Below are 22,763 nucleotides of genomic sequence, written 5' to 3'. Positions count from 1 at the left end.
TCATGACATAATAAAGACTTGTATATTTGCCATAAAATATTTTTAACACTTAAACTGAAACTTAACAATGACTTCCAACATTGCAGTTATTTACTATATAGAAGAGTGTGCATTAAATATGTATATTATAGATTAATGCTCATCTTGATGCAACAGGTTATACATTTGTTCCAACCTCATTAAAACACCGGTGTTTTTTAAAGCATTAATATAACAATCCTTATGAATTCAACAAAGCAATATATTTTTAAAAAGTTACTTGGTTCAGGAGATGTCATGGTGGAGACGATGACAGGTGGACCTGTACGCCTTGTAGATTTCTGACATGGAGAATGATGCCCTGGAAAACTCGGTCCCATTGGAGAGAGATTGGATTCCATTTGGACTCCTTGCTTTTGAAGAACCTGAGGACTGTTTTGAGGGCTGTGAGCAAGGGAGGATAGTGGATTTCTTTTCATCAGTTCCATGGGTACAGTGTATGTGGTGGAATAAGCTATTTTGGAATTTGGATGTGGTTTTATTTGCGGTGTATTCATAGGAATCGCAGAAGGGACAGAATAGCCAGTTGCTTGACGAATATGCATATTATATGGGCCCAGAGCACTATATCCAGAACTGGGAAGAAAAGGAGTGACTTGAGGAGAAAACCCTGTTGCTGTTTCCAAAAGATGTTGTGTTGGGGCACTAGATGGACGGCGAGTTACTTCAGCTATTCTTGGAGATGGTGGTTGCATTGAAGCAGTTGGTGACTGATATGCTGCTACACCATCCACCACAGGGTTGGTGAAAGGGTGGGTCCCATACTCATTCTGGAGCAATTCGCTTCGGTGACTAAAACTATTTGATCTGTTTCTGGAACGAATGGCAGTATTTTTCCTTGACTGCCTCTGGAGCTGCATTTCTACTTTGTAGGTATGAACAATTCGAGAAAGCACTTTTGCCTGCCCTAGATTTGGAGCCACCGATTTTATGTCATTGTCTTCCATCATTGCTAGTAAGCCTGGAGAATCAAATCCTTGCTGCAGCAACACATTGAGAGTGCTTTCTGATATGCCTTCAGAACGCATCATTGCTAAATATTCTGGATCCACATTCCTTTTAATGTCCTGTCCTGGAAAAGATGAAGGCATCTGCATTTGGGAAGGTGTCATTGTAGCTTCATAGCCATCATAAGGGACTTTTGTACTAAAATTGTCTCTGACTGGTCCATGACCACGGTTTACAGAAGTGGCAGGCAGCATTACATTTCCATCAGGGGCTGCAGCTGAATTTGGATCCACTACCAAACATGTTGGAGCAATTTGTTTACTGCCTGCAGAATCTACAGATCTCTCTACTACGTCATTATAAACTTGTCGATAAGGAAATACAGAAGGTTCTCCCCTGCATCTAGATGTAGGGGGTTCAACACCATACCTTGTTAGAGAAGGATCTCTATTCCGAATCCTCTGTGCTTCAGGAACCATCTTGATCACAGGATCTCTGTATACATGGCTGCCTTCATGTGGTACAGATGATCGTACTTGCATCTGGTCCCAAGCCAATCTACCACCAGGCATGCCATAATTTGATAAAGGTCTGTTAGTCATGTGATCTCTATAGTAGCATGAATCTCTAGGTGATCTAGTAGCTAAAGAAGGATCATTGTAGTAATCCTGAGGTGGCAAGGAACTCCGTGTGGACATCGCAGGCTGTCTGTCGTAATACGTAAAATCAGGAATGGAACCTCTCCAAAAGGAACTCTGTGCAAAATGTGGCTCTGGATATCGATACAAGTCTTGTTTTAAGTCCGTACCTCCTTGCAAGATGATATCATATGGTTTACAGCTTGGCTGCTCACACCAAAATCCCTCACCACCATAGGTTAGTGAATTCCTTCTCCCTGGAGGTCTCTGGCATTCAAATGTAGCGTCGTTCTCCCAGGAGCCTTCGTCCCATCCTGCAGCATCCCAGCTCTGAGAGCGGCCAATATGTCTGCTTGGAACTGGCATTCAGCAATATTTAGCTTTTAAGAAGGACAGGAAAGCTCTCCTGTAAAATCTTCAGTTAAACAAATTAAAAAAAAAAATCCACCAGAAGCCTATATCTGAATCCTTCTGGGCTTCAGGAAATAGTCCAGCAGGTGGTTTACTATTTCAAAGTAATAGTATTGCCTGAATTATTTATTCTTCGAAACTTTAGTCACAAAACAAGAAACGTCTAACAGTAACTCAGCCTAGCTCAAAATAAATAGAATGGAAAGATCTTTTCTGTATAATTCAGATGCAGAAAGGAGTTGCTCTGCTTAATCCAGATTTATCCCTTCCTGCCTGCAATGGCTAGCTCACATGGACAAATACACAAACACTGTGTGAGGATTAAAGGCTAAATAAAACTCTAAAGCTTTTGTTCCATGTGACACTATTTTAGTCTGATGGATGAAAATGCATCAGCCCCTACACACATCTTAGTATATTTTCTACCACAGATCACAACCACTACATGCTATTTTACATACAAACACACATAGGCAGGCTTTATGCATCACAAGACATAAATTTTATTTAAAATTATACCTTGAGAAAAGAAAATTCCCTGGCAAGAAAAGGAGAGATGGTGAAAAGTATGGGAGCTTCATGTCAATTCAATTTAATCCACCCTGATGAAATGCAAATCCACAACAAACTGCTATGGAGACATTAAATAGGCACAGGTGTGCTGATCTCAAGAAGCAAGATAACGAAGTATATAAATCAATCATGCTTAAAACAAGCTAGGCATCAGTACAATATCAATGTCTTACATTACTGGGGAATCAAAGAGAGAAAAGTAACAAAAAAGAGAAACCAGTTTTAAACTAACCACTCCAATTATTACATTATCCTCATAATTCTCCAATCCCTTCATCATCCAAGAAAGGAATCTGCAGAGGTTTAATTTGGAATTTATAATATAAAGGTTCAAGAAGAGGTCACAGAAAGAGGGCAAAAGCCTTGCTTTTACAAGAACAGAGTCTTTCCTACACACCCCCACATGTTAAATTTTCATTATTTCAATTTTGATGTAGAACACACATTCACACTGTAAACCAACAAAGAAATCTTGGCAAATCTTGGTGAACATTTTGATCAAAACAACCATTTAAAAATATCAACCAAGTAAATTAAATAAATTTCAGAATGTGGACGAGGATTACCATATCCTTGATATAGTACAAGTAGTCTTCAACTTATGACACAACTGAGCCCAAAATTTCTGTAGCTGAGACATTTAAGTGAATTTTGCCCCATTTTACGACCTTTCTTGCCACACTTCTTAAGTGAATCACTGCAGTTATTAAGTTAGTAACATGGTTGTTAAGTGAATCTGGCTTCCTCATTTGCTTGTCAGAAGGTCCCAAAAGATAATCACATGACCCGCAACAGTCATAAATATGAATCAGTTTCTAAGCATCTGAATTTTGATCACTTGCTGCAACAGTCATAAGTGTGAAAAATAGTCATAAGTCAATTTTTTCAGTGCCACTGTAAATTAGAACAATCACTAAATGAACTGTTGTAAGTGGAGAACTACATGTAAAAACTGTCTAAAAACAATACCTTTATTATTTCTTCAATACAATAGAAAATATAGATGAACTGTAGTGTTTTGTTTATTAAAAACTATCATACAAAATTAAAATGAAATCTTACTTTTTTCTGGCTAGATTAGTGTGTGCAGATTTAAAGCTGGTCTACAATAAAATTACAAGACAGTGCTATTGTGAGAGACACTAATTCATTCTAATGTATCTTTTATATAATTACAATAAGGATGCCATGGATGGAAACAAATAAAATACAGCTGTGATTTGTCACAGTGGCCAAAGTGGGAAAGTAATTTAAGGTTTCTGATTAAATTTGAACAGTTTAAGTAGAATGCCTATTAATGATTATTTAGGGAATATTCTTTATATATGGCAATACTTTGGCAGAAACTACCGTATTTCCCCATGTATAAGCACCCCCTTTGTATAAGCCACCCCCCCAATTTTTGGACTGTGAAGTTTTGAAAAAAATATTTTATTAGAGAAACAAGTTATGAAGAAAGAAAATTTACAAAGAAACAAAATTCGACGTCCAGATCTACAACTTCGGTCATGGCGCGAAGCGGTGCGGGTGGCGCTAGCAATCTACGCATCGGGCGAGAGTAGGAGCGAAGCATTCAGGCCGATGCCTAGCGTATGCATTTCTATCGCGTGCTCGCACTCGTAATCGTATCATCACGTACAATTTTTACAAAAAAGTATAGCATACTGCTGGAAAACCAGTTTATTCCTACTTTATTATTTTATGCATTTTTCACGTATAAAAAGTGTACCTGCTTTGTATATGCCACCCCCCTACTTTTTGGGCTTGAAAATTTTGGAAAAAAGGGGTGGCTTATACATGGGGAAATACGGTATTCTGAAAGCTTGTTTCCATGACTTGAAATAATAATAGAATCAATAAACGTAATTTACGTAATTTCTTCAGCTAGTCCATTCTGCAAGAACAATCCATTCCGATCTTTATCTAAATTTTAACAATAATTGTTGTACTTTCCATGAATATCAAACATACTGACAAAATGTATGAACCATCTCTAAACTGGTTTTATTTTGTAAAGTAGTCCAATTTTTCTAAAGAATGTTCTCTTTTCAATACAGTGAATTTAAAAATAAAGCTAACTTTTTTTTCCATTAAAATAATTGACTATAATTGGCAACTAATCATCCAGTTCAATCTACATCTGGAGCAGATGCTATTGGCTCAGCCAATCAGGCTACATATTCTAAATGAGTCCTGAGTTTACTCCATCAAATCCATGAAAGATAGATTACACCCCACTCATAAAATAAAGTAGATTTTCTTTGAAGTCCCAGAACAAGAGTACACTGCTAATTTATGCATATTCCTGTCAATATTCTGTTTATGTGTATCTGAGATGTGTATCTCTTGCTGTAACATTGTAATGTATTTAGTTGCTGTTGGTCAAATATGGAGCATGAACTTTTATCGCAACTCTTGTAGAGATATGTTTTGAAGTTGTGCTTCCAAGTTTGACAGGTTGAAATCTGTGAAATACTTGGGAAATGTTTATCTACAAGATGTTTGTATCAACCACCTCAGTTACTTTTGATTTACACTTGGGAATTCCATAGACAATGTGATTATGTATGAAGGAGAAGATGATTTCAGGAGCTGTGAATAAAAGTTAAGTCCATGGAGTCCATGATTTATGGTTGTAAATATCATCCCTAGGATGCGTGCCACTTTCATAAGTATGGTCTTTAGTATTAACAAAAGGTTTGAGCATTAAAGACATCGTATATAATTGGCTGTAGAGTTGGGAGCCAATGGGGACCATTTCCTGACTAAAAGGAAAATTTGAGAGCTTAACAATATTTTTCTTCTATGACATAAGTTCTCATTTGTAGAAGCCAAGGACATGGCCCTCCTTTCCTCATTTTCAATCAGATTCTATGCTAGCAATTCTCAGAATTATCTTATTGGAAGAAAAAAAATGGATGCTAGACTGGCTCTAGAATGGTGATCCACTTCCCAGTGATTAAACATACTTCTGCAAATGATGCCAAGAATTAGTAGTTCCACAACTGATGGTATGAAAGAATCAGCCACAAATTCTGAAGACTTTGCTAGCTTATTCAGATATTCCCTGAGCTATTCAGTGTTTAGCGATACCTCAGCCAGGAACAGAGTATAAGTGGCTTAACTATTACTGAGTTAGCTGCTATGGCCTTCATTCTCACAGCAACTACCTTGTGTAGCAGAAGACAGGTATAACTCCATAGTGCTACTTCCTGATATATTTACATTATTTTCTATTTAGGATCCAGAGACAATGTAGAAAAATTCCAGAGATAATTACAGGACAGTGACCAAAAGTCCAAGATATTATCTAACTATTATAGAAAAAGGTAATTTTCCATCCTTTCTTTCATGGCTGGAAACTAATAACATACACTATAATTTGCCAGAATGGTCAATGTGGTGAAAGGTAATTTAAGGCTTCTGATTAAATTTGGTCAGGTCAAGCAGAATGCCCTATTTATGATCATTTATAGCCTTCTAAATGGCAATACTTCGGTAGAAATTTACTTTATCTCCGGAGTTTGTCTCCACTACTTGAAATAGTAGAATCAGTATTTGCTTATCCCAATATCTAAATCTTAATAATTTTTATAGTACTTTCCATGCAAAAATCATGTTCTTTCTAGTAGGATAAGAACCCTAAGCAACAAAGTCACTGGTTGCCGCATTTTGTTTTAGCTGATATAGGAAATGCTGATCCTATCTCCCAAATTATTGCTAAATCCTCTGTGGACATTGTTTTATGATATGAATTCTGATTCTTGTAATAATACAAAAAGACATTTTTTTCCTGGTATAGTACAAAATATACAAAATATTAAAAGTGGAACATTAAATACTGTATAAGATACTCAGATTCACTATATTAACTTGTTGTAACCTATTCTAATATTTAGAAGTAACTCAATTGTGAGTGTTTTTCTTATCTCTCCCATTACAATTATTCTACATTATACTTTAAATCATTCATATACATTACATTTTTTTTTTAAAAAAACGTTCTTTCTACAGTTATTCAGTCATCACCATTTGAGAAAATCAGCCTGCAGAAATGTTTGAGATGAATGGGAAATCCTATGAACCTTAGCTAGAGAAAATACACCCTTAAAGTGCTTATTAACTGCATGTGATCATAATCTGCCATTTAATAGCCATTCTAAAAACATGTTGGATGGTGTATGACAGCAGCAAATGCGTTTAGAAATTCAAGTTGCAAATATAGTTGGCAGACAACGAATGTCTCCCTTGCTTTATGTAAACAACACTATTACAGGAGATGGAGAGGATGGAGAAAAAAGTATTTTTTGTAGTTGAAAAAAAAACACAAAAGAGAAAGACTCGAAAATCCATTGTTCAGAATAAAATAATCTAAACTTCAATTGTGGCTAATGTTCTGTTAGTAGGGTTGTCCTCTGATCCTTGTAAGTTTCTTGTATACTTAGCAACCACATCTGATAGCAAACTTCAAACTGGAAGGATGGCTTTTGAAAAATCTACAGCTGCCTGATAGAATCCTTTTAAGTCAGGTTCAAAGTCTGCTTTAGAGATGAGAAAGAGCACTACACCTGCATATTTATGGCATTTTGATGAGAAGAACCCAGCTCTTTCTATCTTGTGCCATATAGTTCTGGCAGTTGTCAGCATTTCTTCTGGAGATTACAAAGGATGCATACTTTCACTCTGCTCTGGAGAAGATTAACCCACTTTTGACTGGGTTAATTAAACTGACAGATGCAATGACTTTTACATTTTTCTGTATTACACGATGAAACAAAGACCTCACTCCCCCTGCTTCTGAACCCAACACACACACACCCTTGCTATGAGTTTGAGATGCATTTCCCTTTATTGCTTCACAAGTTATATTGGTGTCAATGAAGTGGCCCACATGTGGCAAACAATTCTTCACTTCACCACATTCTGATGGTTATACAGTTCATAACTGTTAAAAGCAATGGGGGGAGGTTGTTTAGAGTCTACAGGAAGGGTAAGAAGAATTCCCTTTGGCAAAAACATACCAGAAAAACTTCAACTGGAAGCTTGAGATATTATCCAATTAAGATGATGCCTTGGTCACTTCACAAATTGATTATTGTAACCCACAATACTAGGGGGGGTGTCCCTTAAGAACATCTGGAAGCTGCAACTAGTGAAAAATGCAGCAGTGTGGGTAGTTATGTGCACGTCTTGATCAGTGCATGTTATATTCTTACTCTACAAGCTGCACTGCTTGCCAGTCTGCTTCTGAGATCAATTCAAGATGTTGGTAATGACCTATAAAGTCATACAAGACATGGCCTGGGTTATTTGTGGGATTGCATCTCCCTGGTTACATCTGCCCATCCCATGAGGTCCAGCAGAAGAGGCATGTTATGGATTCCATATATTAAGAGATGTCACCTGATGGGGCAAAGGAAGAGATTCTTTTCTGCCATGGTACCTCTCCTTTGGAACATCATTTACCATAGGGATTAGATTGGCCCCGATTCTGCTGGCCTTTGAATAGTTTCTGAGGTCAGGGTTTGATATTATGCTTGGGTATCTGACTGTGGTATGGAGCCTGTATAACTTGGGATACATGAATTGCACTTCTGCTGCTGAATATTTTTATAGTTTTAATCTGATTCAATATATTTTTGTTGTTTTATTTTTATTTTCTTCCTTGCTGTTCCTAACTGTGCGAGTGCCCAGTATCACATAATTGAAACCGGGGAGGAACTTTTAAATTAAATGAATGGGTGAAAGAAACTCTATCCCTTTAAGACCAACTACGGCATATATTGAAAAACAGCTATAGTGAAAAGCAGCATAAACATCTGAATGCACAATGGCATCCATTTTTGTATAAAATCAACAACACATGTCCTACTATACTCTTTGGGATTTGAAACTTATATTCATAGTCCTGAATCCTGAGGGGATAATATCCATTTGTAGCAGCTCCAGTGAATGGGGAAAAAACCCACCCAAATTATCTTCATGAGACAATTATACGGTACTTAAACATATATGCAATATTTAAACGATCCCTTTGTGGTGAGATTTAGTTCTTTCTTGACAAGATTCTTAGATTTGGGGCATATAGGACAATATATTGCAATTTTAATAACATAGTAAGATTTTGAGCAGTTAAAGGCAGACAGAGACTCTCAAATGCCATGACTATGGAGTCACTATTGTAATTGTGGAGTTAAGAGTTGATGCTCTGTGTTTTCAAACCAATTTATGTAAAGAGATTCAGATTTTCAGAAGGCTAAACCAAATGCAGTTATTAGCTTATCCCTGGAGTAATGCTAAAATTAACACTGCTCAAAACAAGTACAATGTTTTTCCCAGGTATTGCTTGCTAGTCTTTGTGAAAAATTACATAGCCTGTTTACCCAACAGCAAATGAGGGGTTGGTCCCCAAATAACCATCTGTGAAATGAACAGAGGAAGATGTAAGAAAAAGAAGAGAAATTGGATATTGAGAGACATTAGCTACTGACAGAGATATTGACACATGGCCAAAGACACTGCTGTTAAAAATCATGAATACTTTTGAAGATTATCCTGAAATTCAGTCACTAATTGTGAGAGGCTGCTTATCCTGTGAATGTAACCCTTGTGCAGAGATATCCACAGAATCTAATGCTTTGGTCAAGATATCTGAATGTACATTGCATTGTGACAATGCAAGGTCCATCCTTTTTGTACATCCATGCAGCATTGCAACACATGTACAATGAAGGTGGAGCTTGCCTCTTAATGGCAAAATGCTCATTTCATTATTCCATGCCCCCTAAAATCCCTACATATATTTCTGCAGACTGTGATTCCTAAATAGGACTTCTTCTTTCTCTCTTCAAGTAGAGCCTTCTATTGCTCATCTCTATATAGCATATCCCTTTACTTTCTCTTTCTATCCCTTCCTTGGCAGTCATGCCAACCTCCTGTTAGTTCAAATCCATCTTTATTGTTCTTTTTTTTGTCATTGTTATTTCTACTTGAAAAAGAAAAGAAAAGGGAGCGTGTGTACCGCATACTCCTGTGCAGAGGAGTATTCTGTTTATAAGAAGAAATGGCTGGTACATGCAACTCAAGTGTCAATAAATTTTATAAATGAAGTACCTTATTTTACAGACAATTAAGTTTAATCAGCACATTAATTTAATTAATATGAATTTATTATTTTGTCCTCGTCCTGCCCTTTTTTAGAAAGTGGATTCTAAAAGATATTTATATTTGGCTATATAAGTTTATCACAGATAGATCTATTGAAGGGGATCTGGTAGAGTTTGAGCTGGCAACAGTACAATGACAAAGTGAGGAAGTCCAGAATATTTGTCCATTATTAAAATATGTCTCTGTCTACTCTTCCTTTTTGAGATTTGTCCTCTTAAATTCAAGACTTTTTTCCTTTCAGATAAAAAAAATGTGCATGCATGGGAGAGAATAAGAGAGCATACATTAATTACACTAACTAATGCAACTATTAAATGCAAAGATGTAACTGGGATGAAGCACTCTGTTCATCTGTTGTTGTTTAATAAAACCATGCTTGCTGCACTTACTTTCTATCCAGTTCAACATAACTTAATGAATGGAAAATATTCTGTAGATGTTAGGAATATTTCATTAGAAACAAAAGTTACATCAAGGCTTACCTTCACAAATTCTGTCCAATCGCTGTCTCTTGACTTTATGTTTGTCCACAAGTGCCATTGCGCTACTGTGTTTTAGTTTTGCACTACTTTCTGAATCAAAGGATAAAGCAATCCCACGAGAATTTATGGAAATTCACAGTAGTCCAAGTGCATAACGTCACTTTGAATCCTGAAACAAGAACAGAGTTGTAGATTGTTGGCCCTTGGTAAAACAATAAATCTACACTGAAAACGTCTCCAGGTGCTACTTCTGTTTATGTGATGTATCTTCAGTGCTTTTAGCCCTGGAGCTACGTAACTAGAAATTGAATTGTTTGGGACTTTTGATGCCTTCATGGGATTTTGCAATCTTAATACCCATACATACCCATATAATCTCAAAATATGACCTGCGACACTCTGGTTTGGGATTTTATGTATCTAAAAAATGGAATCTGGAAGCACCTCATTAATACTTGGCTAGTGTCCTACATTGCTGATCACCAAATGAAGGTCTAATGCTAGCAAATAGTTTTACAAAATACATTGCCACATGGATAGAGAGAAATGAATCAGGAACAAGAAACCCACATATGCACACACATAATCCATGAGCCATCAGTGTTGAAACCAACAAAGTGCAAACAGGTACAGAAATTTATTTTTTGAAAGAAGGAGAATTACTGTAAGAGTTACATCTTCCTATACATATAAAGATTTTATTTCTCTTATGAAAGATTTCAGTTGGAAAAAAACATACAACTGAACACATGTCCTGAACTCCTGAATATTAAAGAGACAGAACAGATGAAAGAAGGCCTCTTTTCTTCTTCATTATATTCATAGTATCTGGATAATCTATTGAATATAAGCACTTTTGCTACCAAAATACATACTTCTTTGTAAGATCATTTTTATATTGAAGTCTTATTTGCATCTACTGAAACTTGTGGCTGTGATTTACTCAGTTAACCTATAATTGGCTGTAACTGCAGATGGCAGCATGTAGATCTTTTCTAGGATTTGAAGGTGTATACTGTTGGACCTGGTTAAAGCATGGATGAGAAACTGCAGACACTAGGCATGCTGGCTAGACAGAGCAGTATTTTTTTTTAAAAAAAAAAAGCTTAAGTAATGATAGAACACTTCTCTACTGGTGACAAGAAAGCAATAAACATAGCAATCATGTCACCTCCTTGGACAGCAAAGGTGACTAACAAGCAAGTACTGGAGTGCATAACACCAGACATGTCGCTAGAAGGCAAAAATCACGAAACTGCATCTCACTTACTTTGACCATGTCATGCAGGGGAATTCACTGCAGAAAGCAATTATACTTGGAAGAGCTAGCAGTAAAACAGAACAACATAATTGGAAGAGACCTTGGAGGTCTTCTAGTCCAACCCCCTGCTCAAACCAGAAACCCTATAACAGACAAAAAAGGAAACCAGGCCATCAAAGAAGTTGGTGGCTGGACACTGTGAAAGCTGACACCAGCCACAGCAGAGAAAAATTCAAAGAAATAGTGCAAGATTGGAAGATGCGGAGAGACTTGGCCCATAGAATTGCCAAGAGTTGGACTTGACAATGAATATACCATCATCATCATCATCATCATCACCAGCTGAGATCAGGTTTGAAAATTCTTAATTACATTTCATCTTACAGTTAAAATTACAGCCTATACTAATGGATGTGAAACTAATAATTTTTATAGCTTTGATGAAGTATTAGAACACTGAATGTGTTTTCCCACTTAATAATTCATTAGTAGATATTTTGGATCTTTTAAAAATAAAAAATAAAAATAATTCCCAGGTAGCCTGGGAGTGGACTATCTTTTGTTCAGTTTGTCTTTCTTGTAGCTTCCAGTTCATATCATTTTATACTTGTTAAGTATTTTTTTGATATATTCTTCAAGAAACTCAAATGCACAACACAAATTTCTTAAGATTTTTGAATGCAGTTTCTGAAAATTATTTCAACCATATAGAGGGATTTAAAGGCCATTGGAGTTAGGCAGCTACAATACACTTAAATATCATGAACTAAAAAATAATATTTATGTATTTCATTGTTTGCTGCTCACTTCACCTTGGGGCTAACAATATTCATAGGATATTCTAAATTAACATCATACTTTATTATATACCATGGGCAATCTTAGCTAACTTCCATGTACTTGTCTGCGTTTTTTGGCAGGGATGATAATGGAAATCTAAAGTGTTATACCAGACAAGTTGGAAAAGTTAAAACAACAAAGAAAAAAAGGTCTTGTCAGATTTCAAGCAATCCTATATCAAACACATTAACATTTCACTAGGTAAAACTATCTTACCTGTGATTCGGTGAAACACATAGCTTCCAAGACAAGAAAGTAGTAGCAAGAGAAATGTGATCTAAATGTTGTGTATACCTGCATATTTGATACAGTACCTGATCACTGAATTAGATATTTATATTAAAAAAGTATTTAGCATTTTATAATTAATATTTGCAAAAAGATTGGCAAGCAGTCATTTTGCTGAAATAAGTCTCCTCTCTAATTTCAACTCCAGAAAAATAACAGGTGTTATCACCAAAACCAAAAAAATTTTGAGCTCAGAACTGAAAAGGTTTTTTAGAAAATTAATGCCTGATTCTAGTTAATAAGGCTGAAGAGCAATTTACTGAGCATTCCTTAGGTGCATTACTTGCATCTTGTTCTTCATTGCCTTCTGTAATGGTATGTAAAGAATGACCTTGGGAAATGAGAGGAAAAAATGCTACTAAGCCAGCGGTCAGATAAGAGACAGCATACCTCACAGCTGCATAGGGTGGTTTAGGGGAGGGAGTCTTCCTAATTCTCAGGCTATAAAATGGATGGTGGGAGAACTGCACCTTCAGACATGTAGCTTTACAATAAAGTAGAATTAATTTATCTGGCTGTGTTTCTTATCTAGTCTACCTGGTAAGGCTGACATTCATCTTGCAAGTCTGAAAATATAATTCTCCTGCTGTCAAAGCCCAAGAACCTAGGGAAGATCTCTCCCGAGATCTCTGCCTTCTGTGCAGCTGTGGGCTAAGCTGTCTTTCTTCTGATCATTCTCTCGGTAGCAACTCTTCCAAGATCATTCCCACATACATAACACATCCTATATGCTTGGCAAACTTCCCTTATTTGAATATCAAAAACATTTGTAATTCACAAATCAATGGATAGCAAACTTAATTTCTTAGCAAAGACCCATTAGTATTAGAGGTAACCACAAAGTACTAAAAAGTAACAGTGAAAAAAAAGATACATCCTTACAAAATATTATGTGTATTTTAAGAGTGTTCCATAATCCAATGTAAACTAAGCATGGTTAACAGGAATCAAATATTGTTTGTGAATTAAAGAGAACTAAATATTGTTACAGAAGAAACACTAGTACAATATTTCTGATGGATACCATGGCTCACTAGAACTGTTCTACATACCTCTTAAAAAATAAGATGCAATTGCACTATAGGATTGGCTTATATCTATTAGACGTTAAAGAAAAAAACAAAACATGATCTCCTTTCCTGATTTAAAAAGTAAGCTAGATGAGGTATGGTGTCTTTTGTGTTTTACAGTGTAACTAAATCAAATCAGATCATTAAATAAACAATTCAGTTGGAATTTTGATGGATAGGCTCCAAATGACTGCAATGAGGATGACATTTCATGTATCTTCCTACCAATCATATTGAAGAAATCCATCTACATTTGTTAAGCCTCAACGCACCACAACCAATTTAGATACTGATACTGATGGTGATTAAGGCACTAGGCTAGAAAACAGGTGACTGTGAGTTCTAATTCAGCCTTAGTAATGAAAGCCAGCTGGGCCAGTCATTTTCTCTCAGCCCAACCCACCTTACAGGGTTGTTGTTGTGGGAAAAATAGGAGTAAGGTGTGTTGGACATGTTCGCTGCCTTTTGTTATTTGTAAAAATAATAAAGGCGCTCCGTGTGTGTAAAATAAAACACTTCACCCAGTCTATATTTCTATCTGATAGCTTCTGATTCACTGGTATATTTTGATGTTAGCAGGACCTGTGTTCATTTTCAGGGATATGATTTTTTTGTAACTGGTATTATGTATTGGCTTTTTCAGAATAGAATTGTTTGCTTTTTTTTACAACACAAGCAAGAAGGCTTAAAAATGCTATAAAGGACACAATATAATCATTGTGTTTTTCAGAAGTCGAAAAGCACACTCCCTGGTAGCCACAATCTTCATTGTTTTCTTTAGCACATTTCAGAAGAAAAAACAACTTCTGTCTTCCAGAAACAACATACTATTAATAGTTAACAAATGCAATATAATACCATTTATGGGAAGGCAGGGATACGACTATTACAAATTTACTGCTTTTCAGGATTACAATTTCATGGAGAATATTGTTATTATTATAGATGGTTATCAATTATGCATCACATTGATAGTATAAAAAGAACAAGAGCTGAATTCTGACTAAAAGGAGATGGACAATTTCCTGGTACTAAACGACCAATTTCCCAGCAATAGGACGACAGCCTAATCACAGAGATTTATAGTAATAATTAATTGATTTTTCACTCAAAATGTGAATATTCTAAAAGCATGAATCCCATTCTCATTAATAATTAATCCCACATTTTAAAAGTACAAAACCCTCTGTATTCTAAGCAATGAAGCTTTTAAAAATTGAGAGCTCATTATATTATTTGTCACAAAATGGGAAGGGACCCTCTTGCATTTATAGCAAATGAAGATGGTATATAAATAAATGTAAAGAATCTTCTGTTATCAACTCTTCTCACAGAAAGGGCTGCAGGGAGGGGCCAAAAATCAAAATAGCAGCCATTAGCGCATAAAGCATTGCATCTACCACATGCATACCGATGGAGCAAATGCCATCTCAACTTCTTTGATCCCACCAACCAACCATCTCCTGATGGTATTCCTGATTTCTGAGTTTAATTTAAAAATTTTCTATCCCAAAAAAAGCCAATAGAAAAAGAACAGGTGAATATTCCTCTGGATCAGATTGGAGCTATGCTTCTGCAGAAGATTCTTATCATTTAATCCCCATGTATTATTCCCTAAATACTACAGGAGTTTTGATATCTTCTTCCACTTGTAATGCTCACGTTTCACTTAATTTCTTTGCTCTTTCTCCCCCACAAGAGAAAATTTTCCAAAAGACAGAATAGTTTCTATATTTTTGACTGATAAGACTACACACACTTTGCCTGGAAGCAACCTTAGACTAGGTACAAAAAACTAATTTTGTTCTTCAAAAGCTGACTGTGAAAACTAGGAGTACTTAAGTAGTTATTTTAAAGCTTTTTCTTAAATTCTGACAGTTTACATTATCAGATAACCTGGGATCCAATAAGAAAAAACAATAACTACTTTCCCCCCCCCCCAAAAAAGACAGAATGATATTGTATTTATCCACTATAATTTTTTAGTAACAAAATTACAATTGATTCTGCTAACCATCATTTTTCTTGACATAATAAAACATTAATTAACCATTTCATCAAGAGCAAAAAATTGATAAAACTTTTTAGCAAAAACCTGCAACTGCATCTTGATAACTGTCATCATAATTAAAAGTCAACTTTCTCCTCACACTAAAGTAACACAATACAATTAAATCACAAGCCCCAACGGAGACTATGTAGCCTCAGCCAAAAGAAAACCAAATTTCTCCTTACACCAGAGTAATGTAGTGCACTACAACGAAGTGCTTTTCTTTGGCAAGGAAAAGGAAAAAGAAGTTTCTCTCCACATAGGAGTAATATAATTCAATGAAACATGCATTTGTCTCAGTCCAAAGAAATCACTATTGGTACTAAACATCATGGCCAGGAGCACTGCTATATACTTATCACTGTCATTACAAGAGTCACCATTCCTACTCACTTCTCTTTAGTGCTCATTAAAAGGAGATCAACAACTACATGAAGAAAGATTGCTTCTGGCCTCCAGTAATTGACTAAAATTAGCAACCATAGTGTGACTGCATACTTCTAATTCTTTTTTTCATACCTTTGAACTAGAGTAACAAGGATGTATTCATGGTTTTAGCATCACCACTACCTATGTTTGAGGGTTTTTGCCTTTGTTTTGCACAGGATCCACTTTTGTTTCTCTACTGTCTAATCAAGCAAACTACTACATGGTCCATCAGTGCTTTTTAAATTATTAAATCCCAAAGTATAAATATGTTACTGCAGGGCAAGTAGAGTTTTTGATTTGAAAACAAAGGAAGTGTTTTGCTGTGCATGGGGCACATCTGCAGATGCTTACTCCAAAGGCTTCCAGTACTTGTAGAAGACAGTCCTCCGATCATAGGAAAAGACACAAATACAAGTAGTCCTTGACTTAACAAGTTTATTTAGTGACATTTTGTGATGTTTCTTCCTTTGTGGAGCTGGAATGGGAGTGGCCTGCACATGACGTATCCAACCTGCAGGCTGCCAGTTTGACACCCCTGATTTAGTGACTTTTAAAAGTTATAACAGCACTTAAAAAAAGGGACTTAGGACTATTTTTCACATTTACAACCTTTGTAGCATTCCCATGATCATATGATCAAAATTCAGATCCTTGGCAACTGGTTCATACTTATGACTGCTGCTGTGTCCCAAGGTCATGTGATCCTCTTTTGCGACCTTCTGACAAGCAAAGTCAATGGGGAAGCCAGATTCGTTTAACAACCGGGTGACTAACTTATCAACTGTGGTGATTTACTTAACAACAAGAAAAGTTGTAAAATGGAGCAAAACTCAGTAAACAAATGTCTCATTTAACAACAAATGTTGGGCTCAATTGTGGTCATCAGTCGAGGACCGCCTGTACTTTGAAGAACTATGGAAGAACCAACTATTTCACATGGTACAATGTATTTTTCCCTTTAAAGCACAAAGCCCAGTATGGTTTAATAGTAAACTGTAATAGCTTTGTACCGTATAATATTATCTTGTTAACTCTCAAGACTCTTTTTTTCTGCTATGTATTCAAAATGGACCATGATTACTATGTATGTATCTTGTCTGTATAATGTATGTGTATACGTATTTGTGTGAGTATGTATGTGTGTGTGTGTGCATATATAATAAATATGAACACTATGAATAAATATGAACCAGATGAACACTATACAGAAGCCTGATGATGGCAAATGAGATTCTGCCGAAACGTTGCTACAACTTTAAAAGCACAACTGCAATGACGTGGGAAAATACCCGAACAAAGCTGAATGCCATACATATACATACATACATACACACACACACATATGTGTCAGAATTTCCTTTTAATGTGCACCATTGTGCACACAGAAAAGTGACAATAACAGTTATCTTATTATTCTTATTATAAGACTACTTTCAGTCACCAGAAACTTTGGTACGTTACACATTATATCTAGCTCTCAAGCGGGTAGTAATCTGAGGGGCAGGGTCACATAGGTGGCTCCAAACTCTGTCTATATCCTCTAGTGACTTTTTAAAAATCATACATTTAAAAAAAATCAGCAAGAACTTAACATTTTAGGATAGGAAACAGGTAAAATGCAGGATAGGAAACAGGTAAAATTCACACATTAAAGTCTAACAGAGTTTCGACAAAGACAACACCACACAAAAAAACATCCGGTCTTATTTGTGTGCATCATATGCTCCAGTCCAGGTACATCATTACTTTGCTTCTTCTATATATTAAGGGCAGACTGGCCATTTCTACTGTGCTCATCAAATGCCAACTGCAAAGCAAAAAACTGCATGACAAACATGATTTGTTATTTTTAATGTGACAGTTGATTATGCCACTATCATTAAAATATATACAGTTGAAGCAGAACTGCAATCTTAGCTTTGATGCTAATCATGTATCTTTAAATACATATTTTATTTTCTTTATTTAAATCAGACTTGATTAACTTGGTAAGAAACTCCAAATACATTAGATAAGAATTACAAGAACTTTAAGCAGAATAGCAGCTGGAGTAATTTCTGTGAATTACTTCCAGTCCAGTCTAACTGATCCATCTATTCATCTACCCAATATGTGGACATGGTCTACATCAGGGATTCCTAACCCCCGGTCTGTGGACTGGCACTGCTCTGTGGCCTGCTAAGAACTGGGCCATGTAACTGAGTGAAGCCCCATCAGTCCATGGGATCCAAGAAGTGCGCGAAACCACATCCTCCCTAATCTGTGGGGAAAACGCTCTCCATGGAACCAGGCCCTGGCACCCAAAAGGTCAGGGGCTGCTGGGCTGCTGGGCTACAGATTTACAGATTTAAAGCAAAATTTTTAAAGTTTAAGACCAGAATATTAAACATGATTTAAAACAACCTTTTTTCTATTCTGAAAAACAAACAAGTTTCAATCTTCTCTAACATCCTGTATTTTCAGAATTCTCTCAATCGTTAGTCTGTCAGAATCTGCTAATCAAACAATCTATATCCAGAATTGGATATAGATACTCAAACTGGGACCACCTAATTCTTATATCATCCACCCCATCCTTAACTAACTTGAAAATCAGAGGATCATCAAATGCTTTGCTAAAATCAGTAGATTTTATGTCCTGTAATCTCTCCTCCAATAATCTAGCAAATCACTGATTCTCAAGGAATTCTCAAAGATATCACAGTATATATAATATAAAGCTTTAGTCAGCAACAATTTAGTTTATTTCAGTACTCTGGGTTGCAATTTCTCCAGAGATTTGGCACAATTTATCACTTAGCTTTAATCCTTGTAAATCTTCAGTATTTACTGTTTTGACAGTATAATGAAATAAAATTTCAAAATTAAAATTTATATCATATAAGACATTTAGTCTTTTGAGTTTGTACTTTTCTTTTGATATAGCATGCTCAATTATACAGCATGCTATATGACATGCTATTTTCATGACACATGAAAATACACGTATTTTCCTGGGTAACAATAAAAATAAAAACATTCATTCTTTGGCTTACAACAACTGGTACTACAACTCAAATTAATGTAGTCTGTCATCATTCTTAGTGAGACCAGTTATGTGCTGAAGGAAATCAAAAGATTTCAAGGAGATATAAAATATTCATTACATCACTGAACATTTAAAATTCAATAAAAACATACCTGATATTTACATAAAAATATAATTTACAATTTAATAACAATTCCAATGCTGGACTAATCCTTTTGGTCGGAGGGGGACACTTTTTGTCTCAAAACAAACATAAAGCAGCATATTACAAAAACCATGAACTTTCAGAACAGTTTAATAAAAAGTAGACATCAGTAATATATACCTATTTTTTTTAAAAAGACACTTGAACAATCGCAATTTTCATTGGCTATGAATTATCTTGAATTTTATAAGCTAATGTCAAGGATGATGGATGATTATGATGAATTGGACCTGGATGGGTTGCAGGTATCCAGTACAATGTTTTAAGAAACTTAACCATCAGCTATTCCACTTAACTCATGGCATCTGCATCCTGCAGCAACTGTAGTTTATGGACCATCTTCAAACGTAGAACTACATCAGTTTGACAGGTCCATGATTAGACCATGCAATAATGAATATGTGATTTAAAGCCTGCTAATAATGGAACATGCTCATAAAAGTACACTATGTAATTAAAAAAATAGTCATCAAGTAAGCAGCATAAACAGATACAGATAACACTTCATCCAAGAGATTTCTACATTAAATACCAATTTGAAAATAACTCAAAAATAATACTAGTAAATGTACTAAATACAGTTAAAAGCATAGAGAGAAATTAGAATGGACATGCAGTTTCAGTACAAGTATTTGAGTGTGAAGAAGGATACACATGGGAGGAAAAACTGTAATTCTTCTGTCTTCAGCAAGATTAAGAAACAAATGAAGTGATTTACATATAGTAATTGCATATCCTTGCTAGTCTCCAGCAGTGTCTTTCAAAATGTAAATTTCCTGAAAGTGCTCGGACATTACCCTAGACAAGTAGTTATTTATTTATTTGACAGAAAAATTACTTAATCATGACAATATAAAAAGAAGTTTAAAAAAACTCATTGCTAAAATGTATTTCAACGCCTTCTTAGAAATGTATGTTAACCATCTATTGGCCATTACAGAAAACAAAGAACAAGAAAAAGGATAATAGATTGAAGAGCAAAAAAGTCATTCTACCAAAACAACCAATATATTGCTCAGTAACATCTGTTCTTTTTAAATGCACTTGTAATTCTAAAGAAGAGGGGCCCATATGTTGTTCAAACTATAAACTCTTCCAATTTGTGGCAAAACAGCCCCCCCCCCCCCAAAATCATTATCAGTGTTTTAACAGTTTGTGTCTTTCTTATGGGTCTTTTGTTAGTTGCTTAGTCTTTATGATTGAAGCAGCATATAAACCAAAGTATCTGAATAAGTAAGACGATAAATAAATAAAACACCAGTGCTTTAAATTACTTTTGCCCATTAATTTCAACAACTCCAGACTTTGTGTCTACCATGGCTGAAAGATTAAAGATATTTTAAACTGAGGTTCAGAAGAAGTACTAAAACAATTCCCGCATTATTGTATGTACCCAAAACATTCATCAAATTTTTGTCCAGGTAGGGGACTGTGTCATGTCTCAAGGGCATACTGGAGCCGTGACACCATGCATTGTGCCATGTCAGACTATGCTATCGAGGGGGGAAGTGCTGTTAACCACCCAACCTGGGGCTTCGACTGTTCCACGGAGATAACGAGCCTTGCTGACGTCACATGCTGAGCTGTTACAGCCTGGGGGCGGTTGTAGACAAAATGATTTGGTTGCTGCCTGTTGAACTAATGATCTTGGGAGTGGTGGAGGGTCACTTCATAGGCGTAAATACAATGTTGGAATATGATATTTATACAAGTATAGTAAATAGGGGTAAATAATTAATGGATAAAAAGCACGGTGTTTAGGGTGTTATATGGTGACCGGATGTGATCCAGTAGCACTCACCGGATGGTGGATAAATTCATTAAGTTGTTAACTGGTGTATAAATACAGCTCTGGCTGCGAGGTGCACTACAACTGACTTTAATTCCTTTTGGTTACTCGTTGTTACCTGAATTCAGAACATTATATGGACGAATAAAGACTCATTTGATCATTACCTTGAGAAGTTTGTTTTCCTTCCTGCCTGGAATTCGGCGAAATAGCTGAGAAAAAAGTAAGCTCTCTTCAAATCCTCTTGTGCACCTGTCATCCCCCCCAATCCCCGTGAACTGTTTGGTGTGCTGCGTTGGGGAACGATGGCGGAAGACATAAACGTGGATTCGGTTTTGCCGCTTGCATCGGAGGTGGATGAGGAAGAGATTTCTCTGCGGGATGACGGAGTGCATGAGTTTACAGAGGGGTTTATAAGTGGAGACACGGCATATCCTGGTGATACTGGGGATATTCCCAAAGAGTTACTAGACCTAAACTACATAAGACGAGGGAAGATCGTAGGAGTGATTTGGAGTTCCAGGAGGAGTGTGGGGGACGAGGCGTTCCTGGAAAACCCCCTGCTTTTGCACCTCTCAGTACAGGAGTGTTTGAGAAGTGGAGAGAAAGGAAAATCGTTGAGGAGGATGCCTGGAGTACCTCCACCTCCAGTTTGGGAGCCAGTACTATAGAACTATTAAGAATAAAATATGGAGATCTGAGTATACAGGATTCCAGCCCAAAAGGAAGATGGGAGGGATCAGGAGCTTGTACTGATGATACTTCATATTTCAGTTCTATCCCTAGGGAGGGGAGAGAACGTAATAGTAAGAGGACTGGAAGTGACTTGACAACTGGATTCGATGCATCATTGGCTGATGTTGCTGGGCCATCAAACCCAGGACAGGGGGGACAAGGCTGATGTCCTCTAGTTTTGCTTGAAGGAAGTCACCACCTCGACGTAGGCAACAGGAGGGTTCTTGGGGTCATCAGGGATTGTCTGGACAGTGGCCACAACATATGGTGTGGGGACCACCACCCCTGCAAACTACATTTGATGGTAACCCAGACCGTATCGCACTGTTCCTAAGCCAAGTAGTTAATCACCTGGAATTATATGCATCTTGCTATCTGTCCCAGTGGTCCATAGTGGTGGCTATTACGGGAGTTTCAACAGGGGATGCAGCGGACTGGGTTGCGGAGTTACATAGCGAACGGGCACCAGAGTTGGTAGATGTCAGTCTGTTTCTGGATTCACTCTGTAATCATTTTGAAGATAGATCCTGCATCCACCAAACTGAGGAAGCTATAATGGCGTTGAGGCAAGATGGAAGACCAGCAACTGAATATGTACGGAATTTCCAACGTTTGGCTGGGAAGTTAAGGTCTTGGGCTGAGCGTCTGTTGGTCCGAGAATTCCATGCCGGCTTAGATCGTGGTTTAAGACAGGCTTGTCTATATAGAGGAGTCCCTCAATGTTTGACAGAATGGTACAGAACGGTGGTTGACTAGATGTCGGGCTAAGGGAGTTCAGAACCAAGCCTGATTCCTTCCAAAAGGTACCTA

At 36.5% G+C, this 22,763-nt stretch overlaps 1 protein-coding gene across 9 annotated transcripts in view; it reads right to left on the bottom strand.

The window, feature by feature from the left end:
* CTBP2 (C-terminal binding protein 2) overlaps window positions 1-22,763 on the bottom strand; it is a 239,604-nt gene that overhangs the window by 62,686 nt on the left and 154,155 nt on the right. For 7 of the 9 annotated variants that reach the window (XM_087932551.1, XM_087932552.1, XM_087932557.1 and 4 more), the window contains one exon: window positions 10,259-10,427. In XM_087932551.1, coding sequence (XP_087788677.1) covers window positions 10,259-10,316 — 58 coding nt within the window. In that variant the 5' untranslated portion in view covers window positions 10,317-10,427. Of the gene's footprint in view, window positions 1-259; window positions 2,082-10,258; window positions 10,428-22,763 lie in introns of those variants that run through there. The other 2 variants (XM_026704941.2, XM_087932550.1) reach the window with 1 other exon arrangement.

This window comes from Pseudonaja textilis, chromosome 4, assembly GCF_049901715.1.
Source record: "Pseudonaja textilis isolate UNSWEBS1 chromosome 4, rPseTex1.2, whole genome shotgun sequence".
In the NCBI taxonomy this organism is placed as follows: domain Eukaryota; kingdom Metazoa; phylum Chordata; class Lepidosauria; order Squamata; family Elapidae; genus Pseudonaja; species Pseudonaja textilis.
The sequence above is the reverse complement of the archived record's forward strand: the minus strand, read 5'-3'. Positions and strand labels throughout refer to the sequence as shown.